Source organism: Ursus maritimus, unplaced genomic scaffold (assembly GCF_017311325.1).
Source record: "Ursus maritimus isolate PB19 unplaced genomic scaffold, ASM1731132v1 scaffold_35, whole genome shotgun sequence".
NCBI classification, from domain to species: Eukaryota; Metazoa; Chordata; class Mammalia; order Carnivora; family Ursidae; genus Ursus; species Ursus maritimus.
In genome coordinates this window covers 15,862,595-15,879,256 of record NW_024426119.1, presented here as the reverse complement: position 1 = coordinate 15,879,256, position 16,662 = coordinate 15,862,595, and the positions used below count along the sequence as shown (strand labels likewise).

General features: G+C 46.4%; 1 protein-coding gene and 1 long non-coding RNA gene across 2 annotated transcripts in view; one reads left to right on the top strand and one right to left on the bottom strand.

Moving 5' to 3' along the window:
- LIPC (lipase C, hepatic type) overlaps nt 1-14,909 on the top strand; it is a 154,759-nt gene extending 139,850 nt beyond the window's left edge. The window contains exons 8-10 of the mRNA XM_008706026.1: nt 7,406-7,523; nt 9,058-9,276; nt 14,491-14,909. Of these exons, the coding sequence (XP_008704248.1) occupies nt 7,406-7,523; nt 9,058-9,276; nt 14,491-14,602 (449 nt within the window). The 3' untranslated portion in view covers nt 14,603-14,909. The remainder of the gene's footprint in view (nt 1-7,405; nt 7,524-9,057; nt 9,277-14,490) is intronic.
- The window catches only part of LOC121100226, a 78,056-nt gene extending 62,639 nt beyond the window's left edge, over nt 1-15,417 (bottom strand). Inside the window, exons 1-3 of the long non-coding RNA XR_005831974.1 lie at nt 15,300-15,417; nt 12,011-12,083; nt 7,748-7,910 (exon numbers count right to left, since the gene is read on the bottom strand). This is a non-coding gene — a long non-coding RNA (uncharacterized LOC121100226). The remainder of the gene's footprint in view (nt 1-7,747; nt 7,911-12,010; nt 12,084-15,299) is intronic.
- Between the last annotated feature and the right edge of the window lie 1,245 nt (nt 15,418-16,662).

Below are 16,662 nucleotides of genomic sequence, written 5' to 3'. Positions count from 1 at the left end.
TATTGGAGAGAAATGCATTGCCTCCCTCATCACCGAAAGTTCTGTTGACGGTACTGGCACAGGCCTTTAATCTAGGTCCCATAACTACACCGTTCTCCACCCATCATGGTCATGAGCATCTCTGACTTGGGCCCTCCAAGCGTACTTCCCTGGCATTTGATGAATACTTACGGATTCTTAAAAGAAGAGACTTGCCCAGCCCTGGTTACCGAGAACCCATAATTCATATTTTTCAAGAACATCTAATTGTATGATATATTTTAGTGCAGGATCTGGCTGGGCAAGATAAACATGGCCTCCTGATTGTAGCTTCACAAAGGGTGATTAACTTAGCCCTCATGCCTCTGGCTCCTAAGATATTTCAACGAAACCATCAAAGGGTCTGTTTTCTACAACCAGAGCCCAGTGCCCATTGGGAGAGTACCGCAAGGCAGTTATTACCCACTTCTATTTTCACTCTCCCAAGAAGAGCCTTCACCAATCTGGGAGCCTCATCCCACCTAGGGGAACTTGCTTGAGTACTCTTTCCTTCTGGTTTTCCGACCAACCAGACTCTGACTTGGGGGAATCTGTCTTTGACTTTCCTCCACTACTTCTTTGGAAGGTTTTTGCTAATTTCCAGAAGAGGTCCGCAAAAAGTCCTGGGTGTAGTAGAGACAGGGATTGGGATTGGGACTAGGGAGTGTCCAGAATTTGGCTTTGCTGCCAACTTCATATATGTGACCTTGACCTAGTGACAAAACCTATGCAGGTCTCAGTTTCTTCGGCCACAGAGTGATGGTGTGTGGATGAGCGTGGGGGTGAACCACTAAAATTGGCACCTGTGGGGGTGCAGCTCAGAACCGTGCCTGGTCAATTTGGTACATAGGAAGGGAATAGGTACGTGTCACTGGGTTAACACCTTCTAGAAGCTGGGCGCTTTTATACGTGCCGTCCCATCGCGTCACATCCTCATGACCACCCTGTTAGAGTGTTCTTGATGCCCATTTTACACATGAGGAAACTGAGCTTCAGAGAGGCTGTGAGTGCTCACGACCACATGGTGGTGGGTGGCAGAGAGTGGACTCCAGGCCCTGAGGGCTCTTATTGCCCTCCCACATGAGGCACCTACGGGCACAGACAGCGGGCAGCAGGATGCCAGTCAGCACAACACTCTACCACACACACATGCACACACAGACACACACACACACACTCCCCCAATCCCACCCCTAGCAGAAGAGGCCACAGAAGAGGCAAACATCCAATCCCATGACATCAGGGTATAGGCGAGGAAAATTTTTCCTCTACCCTTTTTAGGTTCTTTTGGTTGGCCTATTAATTAAGTTCATATAAAACAGATTAACAAGAGAAAATTGGAATTTCATGTGTACTAGAGCCTCACAGAGCTGTGAGAGGTTCAGAGAAGTCAGGCAGTTGAGGCCTATCTGCCATCCTGAGCTAAAGGGAAGGCGGTGGGGCTGTGGGGCTTCAAAGAGAAGGAAGTTAATTCATAGCAAGATGGGAAGAGCAAACGTTTGCGAAACGAATGTTTGTCACACCATGCAGAGACCATGGGGCACAGAGTGGAATCAACAAACAGGCCAGGAGCCCCCCCACTTACCACCCCTCATCCCCCAGACTCTGCAGCTATCTGTGGGGGGAGCTCTCTTCCTGGACTAGGCCCTGATCTAAATTCTTAGAGGCAGATAAACGGGAGGCAAAAAGCTCTTCCTGAGTCTTTTGGGCCTTGATTGTCTTCCACTTAAAACACCCCACGTGCCAAAGTGGCACATGACGAGAGGCTCGTTCTGAAGCACGTCAGGGGTGTCACATACATGGTGCTGTGAAGCCCAAATGTGGCCACCAACGTGAGCACATGGCTGCACAATATACCTGCTTCCAAAACCACCTCGCGGGGTGACCCCTGCGCAGTGCCACCTTCAGGCCTCTCAGTGCCGGGATCTGCAGCCTCCCTCCCGAGTTAGCGGCATCTCATGTCTGAGAACAAGCCCTAGGTGCTGCAAGACAACACGAGAGGTCTCATTCCTCCCATCTTCATGAAAGAAAATCGATACACTGAAAGAAAAAGGCCTCTTTGATGTTTGCAAAGAGAGTCATAGTATCTCCCAGAGCCTGTATCTAATGATCTGGAATGTTTTTTTCCATGAGACAAAAAGAAGAAGAAAAATGAGGAGGAAGAGGAGGAGAAGAAGAAGGAGAAACAAAATATTCTCTCTCCATAAATTCCACAAGCCAATGTCTACAGTGGCCGGCTTATAAAAAGAAGCTTAAGTTGTTTTTTAAGTGGCACCAGTGGGGTTCACATGAGATCGGAATCGGAATCTGGGGTTTTTAGGGTATTGAACCTCAGGAGCACTCTACTCTCCAGAGGCCTCACATCTCAGCTCTAGGTGGCATTTGCCTGATCTCATTCAGGGTTAATGGACCGTTTCATGCTCTTTATCTTTAAGACCTAAAATAATTTCTCCTGCCTGAACCAAGGAATGCACTGGGCTGGCCCCTTTGCAGTCACAGGATCAAAAGCATTTTTCCTAAATCATTTTTTAAAGTCCTTATTAAACATGTCATGAGGGAAAGTGAGCAAAATTACTCCCACTTTTTTCCTCAATCTTTGTAACAGCATCGTTGTCCTGGGGGGGCAGGGAGAGGGAATGATAGGCAAATTGTCTCGTTTTCTTTTAAAGAAAAACACAAAAATCCAAAATAAGAACATCTCATTAGTTCCCAGTATGAAAGGCTCTTTTATATTTACAAAAATTATGTGATTTCAAGATTTCTCTCCCAAAAAGTGACTTTCTTAGTGCAGGTAATTTGGGACTGCCTGTGCCATCAACCTGCTTAGTTCTACATCCGGGCTTTTGCAGACACAAGGGTGCCCTGATCCCCCACCCCTGTGCCCCTCCACAGCCCACACATCTTTCAGGAGTGCTTGGGAGGCCAGGGGACTCGGGCCCCTCACCACTCCTGCACCTTTGGTTGTTCCAACTTCCTGCGCAGGCCCCGCCCCGGGGAGACTCTGCAGGAAGCCAGGTAATTCTCATTCAAAGGATGGGAAGCTAAAGGGGTCCTGGCAAGCAGACCCTTGGATTTTACACCTTCCCCCAGAATTGTGGAACCGTGGCATCTCGGACGTGGGAATCCATCTCCTACTCACGATTTAAGAACAAAGGAAGACAAAAATCTATCTCCCATCTCCGGCGCAGGCACGTGAGACATTTGTCCCCACTCAGGGGCTAGGCATTCAGGGGACAGGCAGGAAGAATGTGCCGAGGCGATGGCCCAGGAGGGATGTCAGCGGGTGAGGGCTGGCAGGCACTCTGTCTTGGTGGCTTCATTCCAAGAAGGTTTTGACGGCAGCCCTTCCTCAGGGGCCGAGGTTTTGCCATTTGCTTTCAAAGGGCTGATTCAGCTTGTGGAACCAGAACCCCAAGAGACACTGGGGAGGGGATCTTAGAACCCAGACAGACCCCTGGGTTCAAATTCGGCTCCACCTGCACCTCTCTGGGTGACCCTGGACACGTGTCCAAATCTCTACTTCCTTGTCTGTGACCCACCAGAGTATTTGACACCCCCGGGCTAAGAGAAAACAGGACTCTGCTGGCCAAGGCCAGCTCAAGGGAGTGGACGGGCTCCTTCCAGAGGGTGGGCAGGAGGAAGGAAAACCACAGGGCCCTAGCCTTACTTGGTCTTGTGATGAGGACCAAAAACGAGGTAGGCAAAATGCTTAGTATGTAGCCTGGAGCATAGTAGGGTCTCCACAAATGGAGATTCCCAGTTGCAGTTAGTGTCTTGAATGCAGCACGTGTCCTGCCTTATCTTCACACAAAGAGCCCCTGAAGACCCCTTGGTGCACGGCGCACGGTGGGACTCGTGCTGATAGGAGCATTAATAGGACACCAAGACTGCCCTCTGGGAGAGAAGACATGGACATTGATGCCTACGAGACAAGAAGACAGAGAGGACAAGAGTCACAGAAGTGACCCTGCTTTCCAGCTACAAGCTCGTCTAAGAGGCTTCTGGTGGCTTCTGGTCCTCTTGTTTTCTATTCTAATACTTTTTAAAGCTTTTTCTTTTTCTAATAAGAGTCTAATTAGAATACAGGCATATTGTAGAAAACCCATAACTTGCAGGAAAGCGTAAAGAAACATAAAAATGACCCCTCTCTCCTCTCCAAAGATGAGCACTGTTAGGTTTTTATGAATCCCCCTCCTGTACATTCTGTTTTATAAAGTTGGTCTCGTCTTAGACATGCAATTTTGTATCCTGGTTATTGTGTGGGGTTGTTTTGGGTTTTTTTTTCTACTTCTTTCATAAGGATTGAAATTGCTCCAAAAATATCTTTTAATGACTTCATAAGAGTAAATCACATGTTTGGGAATATGAACTCGGAATCAGCAGACTCTAGTCTAATTGCAGCTTCCCCAGTTCTTAGCCGCATAACAATGGACAAGTTCCTTAACTTTCCTGAGACCAGCTTCTGCAATTGTAAAATGATGCAGAGGGAGGATAAAGTGGGCACCTTACAAAGTTGTTGTAAAGAGAAATGAGAGATAATTACGTGACGCAACTGGGCTCAGTGTCAGGGACACGATAAAAAGCTAAATGGTAGTTCTCATAACTGTCCTGATTAGTCAGTCCGTAGTCATTCTTCAACTGGTGACTATCTCAGGTGTTGCTGATTGATTTTTAGTTAAACAGCTCTGTTATGACACTCTTGAACTTACATCTCTCTCCATCCTTCAATTTTTTCCTTAGGGGATATAAATCTGTGGTCCCAGCTACAAACACTTAAAAGTTCAAGTTCTGGAGCCAGGTGGCCTGGGCTTACATCCCAGCTATGCTATTTATGAGCTGTGTGATACTGGAAAGGTCACTTAACTTCTCGGTGCTTCAGTTTCCTCCTCTCTAGGAGGTGATGACAGTATCACCTGTTGTGAGGACTAAATGAGATAATAGATGCAAAGTGCCCGGCACAGGTAAACAAAATAAATATTAGCCAGTGCTGTTATCATGCATCCTGCCAATTGCCCTCTTTAAGTCCTCTATCTCCAACAGCTTTTAGCACTGGGCTGAGCACCAGTAGGCTTCCAATTCATACATATGACACTGGATTAAAACTGGTTGCTACAGGTGGTCCTTGAGTATTCTGCAAGATGCCTGCCCTCATTGGGAGGTTAACCCGAGACCAGTCCTTCCGCCCCGTCCTGTCCACATCTGACCCCCACCCCACACGCCTATGGCCTGTATCTTCGAAAGGACCTTTCCTTATGCCTCTGTTCAACTTACAACACTGTCTGCCTGTGACAGGCTTCTCTTGATCGACCCCAAATAGTATACGGCCTCTCAGAGGCTTCTGGGATGTTAGGCCACCCAGGGCTGAAGGACAATTTCTGGAACCTGGGCCCACAGCCCTTCCCTCATTTCTCACCCGCAGCCTCACAGTCCCAAGAGTCTCAAACTACCTTATCCCATGCTTAAGGATCTGAGCCCCTGTGACGCACAGGGCCCTGGGCTAGGTGCCAGATGATGCCCAAGCTGGCTCCTACCTAAAGCAGAAAACTCAGGGCCTATAAAAGTCCACTGTTCGTGTTTGGCTCTTGCCGTGAACATAAATATGCAAAAAGAAACTTTGGTGCTTCAGAGTAAACCCAAGAGACAACCCCAGGCTCATAAGCAAGTCTACCACAAAACCTAAATGAGAAGGTTGGTTTAGGCCAAAGGGGAGGGTTGTGCAAACAACCCAGAATCCCAGGGAAACAGGCAGCCCGGGACACCGCAGCTGGGGCGTTGGCAGCACGCCACCCGTAGCAGCTGCGGCTTGGTTCGTGTGTAGCGACCAACCTCCCGTGGCTGTGGGGCATTTGGTAGGTAGTAGATTGCCTCATGAAGACGACGAATTTCCACATGCCGAGTGTATGGGATGGATGAACAAGGGGCTAGTGCCGTGATCTATGCTTTCTCGTGGGAATTCTCCTGCCACACAGCTTGAAACTCAGGTCTTGGATTCTCAGAAGCGGCTTCCATCTTGCTAAATGGTAATACACACCATGTTACTCCCAAGCCAACTGTCGGTTCATTCATCCCACCAGGTTTGGTAGACACCTACATCATGGAAGTCACTGTATCAGGATTAGTGGATTAATCATTACCTAGAACAGGAAAGGCAAATACACAGCAAGCATCCCATAAATCCCTCTCCTCTGCCCGATGCAGACACCAGTCCTTCCAAGAGCCCGGGTGTAGCCTCGGTACCCGTCTCCACATAGGGCTCTGGGCAGTCCAATCGATTAAGCGGAACTGGCATCCCATATGAAACCTGTTTGCCATCTTGGAACTAAAACAGTACAGGCACGTAGAGAATCTGGAGACAGCAAGAGACAGAAGTCCAAGCAGTCCTTTCATTTTGGAATGAAGTGGGGTAATTGCAAGAACAGCCCCATAGACGGTTGGTGTGACAACATAGCGTAAGTCAAGGCCATCCTAGGAGCCTTAGCAATAGGCCCAGGCTAAGCGACAGACTCTGCTATGTGACCTTGAACAAGTCCCTTCCCTTCTTGGGCCCCGGTTTTCTTATTTATAAAATGGGGATGATGACAACAATACCTCGTAGGGTTCTTATGATGAGTGAATGACAAGAAGTAGTGCAAAGTGTTTAGTAAGACGTGTGTAATAGTAAGCGATTTGCTTTTATGAATTAAATATAGACTGTATTTAGGTAAAGAAGAGTAAAATAAGTTACCCTCTCCTACACAAGCCAGTAGAGGGACGTTCTGAACATTTGATAAGATGGAAACATTTTAGGCCCAAGTGCTAGAACTAGAGTTGTCTTATTTCCATCAGAGAATGTGCCTGTTGAACCCCACAGGGCTAGTGCCCAGAAACTGCCCCAGAATACAGAGATGTGGTCATTGGGGCATATGCTCCTGAACCAGGGCTCTGTGCATCCCCAAACAGACCCCACCAAACAGAAGCAAAAGTTAAAAATTGCAATGCGTTCTCTTGCCTTCGTGGGGTGCCTAAAAGCGATAATATCCTTCAATTTATGAAAGGGAACTCTTGCCAAATACACGGAGTAGTCCAACAGGACTGTACCCAGAAGTGGGTGAAGATGCTAGGTATACCATGTTCCTATTCTGCCGCCTTCTGTTAGGTAATTCTTATGATATTACCAACACACCATATGCCCTCTGTAAACATTCTGTACAGACTGAGAAGAAAAAAGAAAAAAATTTAAAGCATTCATAATCTCTCCATCGGGGGGAAACAAAAGTTGGTTATCTATCCATCCAGACTTCTCCCTTTGCATTTTTAAATTTTAAAAATATGAGATTTTTAATTAAAAAAAAAATCCTATTTAAATTCTCTTTCTCCCTCCCTCTCCCCCTCCACCTCCTCTCTTTAGTGTATCATTACCAGCTCAAGATCCAGTTCATCAACCACCTTGAGAAGCCAGTAGAACCAACTTTTACTATGACATTCCACGGAACAAAAGAGGAAAACCAGAAAATTACCATCACTCTGTGAGTATAAGGTGCAGCCCCGTCTATGGTGATGACACGCGACTTCTTCTCACAGGGTCTAAATGGACCCCGTACTTTTCAGGGGCCAGGCCAGACACAGTTCTCTTCTCAGCCCATATGACTGTCCCAAACACCTGTCAGATGGATGTCCCCCCCAAACCCAGCACCTTATCATCCCTCCTCGGCCTCACCCGGTCCCACAGATTGCTTGATGGTGAAATTACCTGTGTTTACGATGGGTTCGTTGTGAGGCGAGCTGAGGGGAGAGGGAAGCCAGAGGTGGCCAAGTCCGTCGTCCACAGCGCAGGAAGAAGAGCCAGGCCGGAGGAGCTGGGAGGGCTGGAGCAGGCATCTGCGGGATGGCCCTGAGCTCCTTTCCAGTGAGGTCTGAAAACCATAACCCAGAAATACAACTGGTTTCAACTTGGCACAAATGTCCCATCTCAGTCAGCCTGCACTGCCAGCCCTGCCCATCTGTCCTTTGCCCTGTTACACACCTGCTCGCAACAGGAACAGTGGCCTCATGCCTCCCTCGGAGGCTCCCCAGCCTTCCTGATCAGAAAGAGGCTTTTTCTCTGCATCTCGACCCTCAGTGTGGCCTCTTCCTGGGAAGTGACACTAGCCCTCCGCCCACTCCAGCGATAGTCCTCAGCTTCCAGAAGGTCTCCCCGAGCTTTGGATCTCTGGTCACCACACTGATTCCATCGTTCAGCAATTAGTAGTCAGTGCTCTGCGTCAGAGGTAGAGAGGACCCCAGCCCTGCGATGCTCACAGCCTAGCAGGGTGGATGGGCTCCTAAGCAATGCTTCACAACATCCTGCAGGAAGAGTTCCGATGAGCCGCGCAGAGGCTCTTCATCCACCTGTCTCTCCCTAAATCCAGTGTTACCTTTGCACCGTCCCAGATCTCTCCTGGGGAACAGCTCCACCGTGGAAAGGGCATTCAGCCGCTCCGCGAGGGCTGGGACGGGTTAATGTCTTGGAGAGATTAGTCAGTAAGGCTGCTAACGATGCTTAAGGATCTGCACTTAAATCTTGCTCCAAACTGGTGCGTCCCTTTAACATGTGGTTTTCTCTTACTGTTAAACTTTGTTGTTTCTATTTGTACGGGGAGAAAAAAAAAAGCATGAGCGGGGAGATGAGTGTGGGGTGGCTCTAGTGTGTTAATATTACAAACCTCCAGGGAGCTGAACTGCCCAGAGGTCTGACCAAAAGCCCACTGTCTTCTCAGGGGCGGTTTTCCTGATTTGTTAACGTCGAAGCTGGGAAGCCTGAGCTCAATAGGGTTACCAGATTCATATGGCAGAACTCCGGAGCCTCTTCATATGCTAACCCAGAAAACCATGTTTTCCCAGTATCAGTGGTCTGGCCCACTCCCTGCTGTTTCTATTAACAGTATGTCCCACAGCAGTTTGGAAGATGCAGCAGAAAAGACCTTCCCAAGTCACTCAGGCAAACCCAACACAGCCGGAATGTGCCCACCGTGACTTTGCTGTTACAAATAAACTAGGTCTGATTTCCTTTGTATCTTTAAGGGATGAAGAAATTACTAGTAATAAGACCTATTCCTTTCTTATTACGTTGGATGTGGATATCGGCGAGCTGACCATGATCAAGTTCAAGTGGGAAAATGGGGCAGTCTGGACCAATGTCTGGAACACGGTCCAAACCATCATCCCATGGAGCAGAAGGCCCCTGCACTCAGGCCTTGTTGTAAAGACCATCAAAGTCAAAGCGGGAGAAACCCAGCAACGGTGAGTACTGACTCAACCTCCCCTGATAGCTATCGGGCATCTTCGCGTGCCAGCACCTCCACAATTAACCCTTGCATTTATATCATAAAGTGGGCACTGTCATGTCCTAATGATGGCACAGAGGTGCTCAGAAAGGTGAGTGCACTGGGTGTTATACACAACTAATGAATCATCGAGCCTTACATCGAAAACCGGGGATGTACTGTATGGTGACTAACATAATATAATAAAAAATCATTATTAATAAAAAAATAAAATAAAATAAAATAAAAAAATATAAGAAGAGGGAAAAAAAATAAATAAAAAAAAAATAAAAAAAAAGAAAGGTGAAATGACCATCCCGAGTTCACACAGCCATGGGCAGAAGGATCAGGATTTGCACCCAGGTCTTCTGACTCCCGGCCTAGCCTCTTCCCCTGCCTGTGGTTCAGAGCTACCTGCCTCGGAGTCTGAGAACCACCTCACTGGCCCAGCGCTTTTCAAACTTCGGCTGGATTGCCAGGAGATGTTTGTGGGCGCCGCAGTCCAAGGACTGCACTTTGAGTGGCAAGGACCAAGATGGGACTTTTCCTTTTTGCGGCTCACCCAGAGAAATGCTTTCAACCAGATCACAGTCTCGAAATCCCATTCGGTGGGGGCGCCTTTCAAATCTTAGCGTGCCAAAGGGTCACTGGGGAGCTTATGAAAGAGGCAGGATTCCTGAAGCCACCTGCAGACCTTCTGACGCACGGTGGTCTGTGAAGGGACCCAGGACCCACATTTGCTAATAAAAGCCCTAAGAAATTCTGATGTGGACCGACGGAGTATTCTTAAGGAGCTCTGCTCTGTGCGATTTAATGTCTCCCTTGGTCCCAAAGTCTCCCAGGGACAATAAGGGGTTGGGGACAGAGTAAGACACAAAAGAAAGAGACAGTGGTCCAGCTGCCCCCTCAGTCCTGTCGGCAAAGGGATGCCCAATATTTTGCCATGGCAACTCTGCTTTTCTACAGTTCTGCACTTCCCCATGAAAGGAAAATTCTGTCCCTCCCCAGACCCTTCCTCCTCCTCCCCGTCGTGTTCAGGAAACTTGTCTCTCCTCTCCCACCTTCCTTTGTTGGGAAGCCCATTTCTCTCTCCAGCTTGTCTCTAATAGAGATGGAAAACAGCAGGCCTCTCACCTCTGAACTATGCTCCTCCCTCACCCCCCGGCTGCACGGCCAGGAGCGGCCCGTGGTGGATTTATGCCCCCAACTCCCTTATACAACAGCGCTCTGAGATTTTATCTCCCTGGGATACAAAATCCTGGCAATTACTAAGAGCATACTCTGCAGCCTGCCAACAGATTTCTCCACATGATCAATTTGAGAAAATTAAATTGCTTCTCTCCTCTGAGACACTTAGCTATTCTTGCATGACTTTCTGGCCCTTTAGAAGAGCTCTGCGTCTGACAGCCTCCCCTCCCCACAATCCCTCAGCTCGAGGGTCATTCCTCAAGCCTAGTGGCTGTTCACCATGACAATTCTCTGTGACTTGACCTGAAAGGCTGTATAAAACATGCCACAACCTTCTCACTGGTGCTTACGCACAAGGTTCTGAAGAAGGAAAGAGCAGAGGGGAGGGAATGGCGCCTCCAGAGCTCCCACTGCACGGAGGGCACGGAACCACGTCTAGAGGGTTAGTCTCATGGAACCTTCTTCCCAATGATGCTCGGAAACGGGCAGTATTGGCTGTGCAGATGAGGAAGCTGGGGCTCACAGAACTGACACAGCTCGGGGGCATTGCTGATAACTGTCCGAGCCCAGATCTGACTCAGGGTTTGGCTGGCGCCTTGCCCTTTTGCTGCCCGTGCACTGTTCCCATGAGTTCCTTCCTCTGTTCATCTTGGCCCCGTGAATCTGACTTTCCTTAGTCTAAACCAGCAGAGTTTCAGGACTGAGCATTCCTACATCTGCACATCAGACCCTTACTCGGAGCTGGAGTACGTGCTGAAAAAGGAGGCGGGCTGCTGGGACGTGGAGCTTTTTAAGCTGCAAGTACTCAGCGGCTCCCATGTGTCTTCACAGCATGAGGTACCACTGGGGGAGACTGAAAACACAACAAACAAACACAAAACTGAGTGTGGCCCTTGGCAGAAAGAAATTCCAGGACGTGATTAGGAAAACAAGATGCACTAATTTTACTAATAACATGTTCCTTCCCAGTGCTTCTCAAACCTTAACATGTCCACGAATCATCTGGGAATCGTGTTAAAATGCAATTAAAACGTGGGTGGGGTGGGGCCTGACATCCTGCATCTCTCACAAGCTCCCAGTTGCGGCTGCTGCTGGCGCACGGACCACACTTCGCATAAGTGAAGGTCTAGCACTGCATGGTCTAGGAAGCCTAGAAGGAAGACAGCAGTTCCATGGGGCTGCCCGCAACATGCAGTGGGGAGGCCAGGCGATCCCAGAGAGCCAGGCAGCGCGCAGAGCAATACAGTAGGCCGACTCCGATGGCCGGCATCTGCCAGCACTAAGCTCAAGTTCCACTTGCTGCTCACCCTCCTGGAGCCTTGGACGCTAATTGCACCTCTCGGAGACTCAGTTCTTCAGCGATAAATGGAGTTCATAATACGTATCTCCTGAGACCAATGACAAACTACCAATTTTTGACTCCCTCTACAAACCATAATCCCAGAGTCAGGATGCAAATATGCAACCTCACACTCTTTATCTCTCTGCTAACTACAAGGCACAAAAATGGTTAAGGAACTCACTCTGCCTCCACGGGAGGAATTCCATGAGCGGTGATTTTCTCTTTCAGAGGCACAAAGTCAGGGATGAGAGGGCCTGTTGTGGTTGAAGAGACAGAAGAGAAAACATTGGTTCTACAGCAGGACATCCAAAGCGATCAGCTACACATAATGAGAAAATGTTCAATTTCCACATAATCACATAAATGCAAGACAAAAATCAATGAAATGATCTCTGGTCACCCATTAGCTTGGCAGGAATTAAAAAACAGACAACATCGAGAGTTGATAAAGATGTGGAGAACCAGGCAATCTCATACACTATTTGGAGGAGTGCAAATTACAGAGCTTCTGCAGAATTTCATTCAACAACTTAACATTTAGTGAGCACCTAGCTTATACCAGGCACTGTTGTAGCCACCAGGCAGGGAACAGAATAGACAAAGGCCTCGGTCTCATGGAGCTTACATTATCAAAATTTTAAATATACATAATACGCAGAATTTTAACTCCAGGTGTCGATCCTGGAGAAATACTCAAAATAGCCACAAAAAGCAAACATGTACAAAAATGTTTGTTGCGGTCCTATCTGTAAATAGTAAACCATCAGGAAAATCGCCATGTCCATCAGTAGGAAAATGGGCCTAATGCACTGTGGTACATGCACACGATGGAATATAGTGCAGGAGGTGAAAAAGAATGAAACAGAGTCATATGTAGTGAGATGAACAGGTCTCCAAGTCCATTAATTGATGGATTGATGGCAATGAAAAATGCCAGAAAAATACATACATTATAACCTCACTTTTATTAAGAATTCTTTATGTTTGCATATGAACATCAATATACGTGTAAATGCATAGAAATAGGTCTGGAGATGGGGCACCTGGGTGGCTCAGTCAGTTGAGCATCCGACTCTTGATTTCGGCTCAGGTTATGATCTCAGGTTGTGAGATTGAGCCCCACATGGGAATCTGCGCTCAATGGGGAGTCTGCTTAAGAGTCTCTGGTTCCTTTCTCCCTCTGCCCCCCCAAATAAATAAATAAATCTTAAAAAAAAAAAAAAAAGGAAAGAAAGAGAGAAAGAAAGAAAGAAAAAGAAAAAGAAAAAGAAAAAGAAAAAGAAAAAGAAAAAGAAAAAGAAATAGGTCTGGAGAGACATAAACCAAACCAGGAAAGTGGAGGGGAATGATATTGGTGAAGGGTGATGGCAAAGAGGACCTTTAGTATTTGACTTCATTAATTTCTTTACCATTTGAATTTTTCAAAATTGCATTCACAAACTATTCATAGTTTTTTAATTTCAGCTTTTTGAAATTTTAGGCTTATTGAGATATAATTGACAATTAAAATTAAGATATTTAAAGGGTACATCACTGTGATTTGATATACGTATACATGTGAACAGCTCGCCCCACCCAGTTATCTAACACACCCATCACGTCACGTATATAACACAGTGTTATCAACTGTAGTCACCCTGTTTTACATTAGATCCTCTGACCTTATTCATCTTATAGCTGAAAGTTCATATCCGTTTACCAACCTCTCCCTATCCTCCCCTCCCCTGGCCCCTGGGAACCACTTTTCTACTCTGTTTCTATGAATTTTACTTTTTTGGGGGGGTAGATTCCACGTATAAGTGATATCCTGCAGTATTTGTCTTTCTCCATCTGACTTATACACTATTTTAATTTAAAAAGTCTGATTTAATGAAGACTTGACCTTAGATGCAATACAAAAAAAATAAACAAACATAAAAAAGGAAACAAAAAAACAAAAGAAAAAGAAGAAAGAAGAAAAAGCTATAAACTAGAATTCTTTGTCACTATTGATAATTTTTTTCCTAGTAGATGCAAGCTAGCAACACAAAACAGCAGCTCAGTCCAAGCTAACGAGCAGAGCAGTGAAAGCAGTGTAAGGCTTGGTCTCCAACAGAGACCCAAAACACAGAGCGATGTCCTCTCTAGCCAGACAGCATCTGCACCAATAAGAGGAAGGGGCTGGGCTTACAGGGCTGAGCCCAGCAGAGGCTGGTGACAGTGGCCTCGTGCCCAGGGACCTTTAAGAACAGCGCTGACAAACTGGAACGTGTCCAAAGAAGGAAGGCTGCGGAGAGAAGCCTGCCTTGTGAGGAACAGTTGAGACTGCGAATGTTTGCCCTGGAGTCAGGGCAATGCAGTGAAAGGAACAATAGTTACCCTCAAATCTTTGATGAGCTGTGGTTGGGGAGAAAAAAGGAGAACTGCCCCGAGGACTTTCTGTTCTTACTGAGCTGCAATCACCCCAGTGCAGAGCCCCGGGAAGCGGCCTTACACTGATTGCTTTCACTGGCTTGGGTTTTATTTTTCTCTGAAGTTCTGAAAATATATGTGCACATAAGAATCCAATTTTTAAAAAAATAGCATGCATCACATAAATTGAGTTTTTATTTGCAAAGGATGGAACACTTCAATAAGTTCCATCTAAAAGTTAATGCTGTGTTTGCTCTGTTTTCTACTCAGAATGACCTTTTGCTCAGAAAACATGGATGGCCTACAGCTCCACCCAACCCAGGAGAAAACCTTTGTGAGATGTGACGTAAACTCTAAAAAACTGAAGAGGAAGATCAGATGAGCTTTAACGAAGATCCAGCGTGAAGAATAAACGATTTTCTTCCTCATTTGGATTGGTTACTTTATTTGGAAACCCAAGTTATATAAACAATCTTGCATAAAGTTTAAACAAAGTTTAGGTTTAAAGGGGGAGTATGTTTCACTATTCTAAACCGAGCTTTTAGAAGCTTTATTATGTAACTGTATTCAAATATTTGTGTAACAAAAATTTCCTGATTGTATCTCTGATTAAATGGCAATATATGCAAATATAAGTACAAATAAGAGCCATTTTAGATTCATTGTCCTAATTTACAATGTCTTTTACAGTTAAGTCAAATTCCCCATATTTCCTTCCTAGCTTATTCTGATCCGTTTTTTGAATCATGCTGGAAAGGTGCTTCTTTATGACAGAACTCATGTTTCAATAAAATGAAGTTCCAATTAATCACTAGTCGTATGTCCCCAAGTACACATGCTCTAAGACAATTCAGCTCACTAAAAGGAGAAAAATTCTAATTAAGCTAATAGCTGCCATCATACAGATTATATAATTATTTCACGGAATCAAACCAATAAAAGTAGAATGCTCCTAAAACTGCTAATAGCAAGACGAAAGCTGGACAGTTGGTCATTTTAACAATTAAATTACTATTGCGCTAAACCCACAATCTTTCTCTCTTACTAATGCTTGCGCCAAAAGCTAATGGAAAACTTACCTCAAAGAGTTAGATACCAGATTTCAAACGGTCCGATAAATGAAGTCATGTTTTAACCAGCAAATTCCATCACAAAGCAGGTGAAGGAAACACTAGACGTGGTCATGATTTGTGTATGTGTTGCAAGTAACTCAAGAGAGGAAGAGCCCAGCGGGCGCACTGGCTACGTGACGTGACGTCACGTGGGTTCCGCTCCGCACAGCTCCCCGCGCCGGCTCTGCGGCAGGGCGGGGCGAACCAGAGCCGGAAGCGCCAAATCCCGAAGCCACGCCCACCTCTGATGGACTCAATTTAACGTGGTCTTACACGAGGGCGCCTGGGTGGCTCAGTCGGTGAAGCGTCCGCCCTCAGCTCACGTCCTGACCTCAGGGGCCTGGGCTCCCTGCTCAGTGGGAAGCCTGCTTCTCCCTCTACCCTTCCTTCCTGCTTATGATCTCCCTCTCTCTCTCAGATAAATAAAATCTTTAAAAAAAGTAAAGAAAGATTGTCTTACACAATTCGCTTTTATTTCCCTTGGGAAGACCCATAAAACTAAAGGATGGGGGTGGGGAGAAAGAAGAGCTTGGTCAATGTTGCCTCCTGTCCTGAATGCTGATCCTGCCTGCAGAAACCGCACTTTAAAAAAAAAATTATTATTATTATTTCTTTGTTTCAGAGAGAGAGAGAATGAGCGGGGAAAGGGGCAGAGGAAGAGGGAAAGAACCTCAAGCAGACTCCCCACTGAGTGGGGAGCCCAAAGTGGGGCTCCATCCCACGACCCTGAGATCATGACCTGGGCCGAAATCAAGAGTCAGACCCTTAACCGACTGAGCCATCCAGGCGCTCCGGTACCTGGCCGCACTTTTAGGTAAAGAGTGTTATGTGTGTGTCCAGAAATGATCGAGAGTAAAACAAACAATATGTCCCACTATGTCTAAAATACTAAGATTTACCAAAAAATTGCATTTGCATGGATTTGGCTGTGTTTTATCATTAACTGAACCAGAAGGAATTTAAAATAACACTTGTTAAAAACAACACGCAAACACTCTTGGTTCTACACCGTGCAGAATCCGTGCTCACGTAGACCAGGAAACACGGAGAAGAAAACTCTCAGCCTTGAAGTCATGACAACAGAAATAGCCCAAATGTCCACCAGTCTAACTCACAAATGAACTGTGGCATATTCTTACAAATGGACCGCGACAAAGATGAAGCAAAGCCACGCACACTACAGGAATAGGGAGGACACTAGGGTGATGCTATCCAGGGAGGCACCCTGATACGCTCAAACGTAAGGGGGCGCTCGTGGGTTCGTATGTTTGCACAAAGACACCAAAAATATATACAGTCTAATACAAGCCAAACTGAACTATATTGTTCG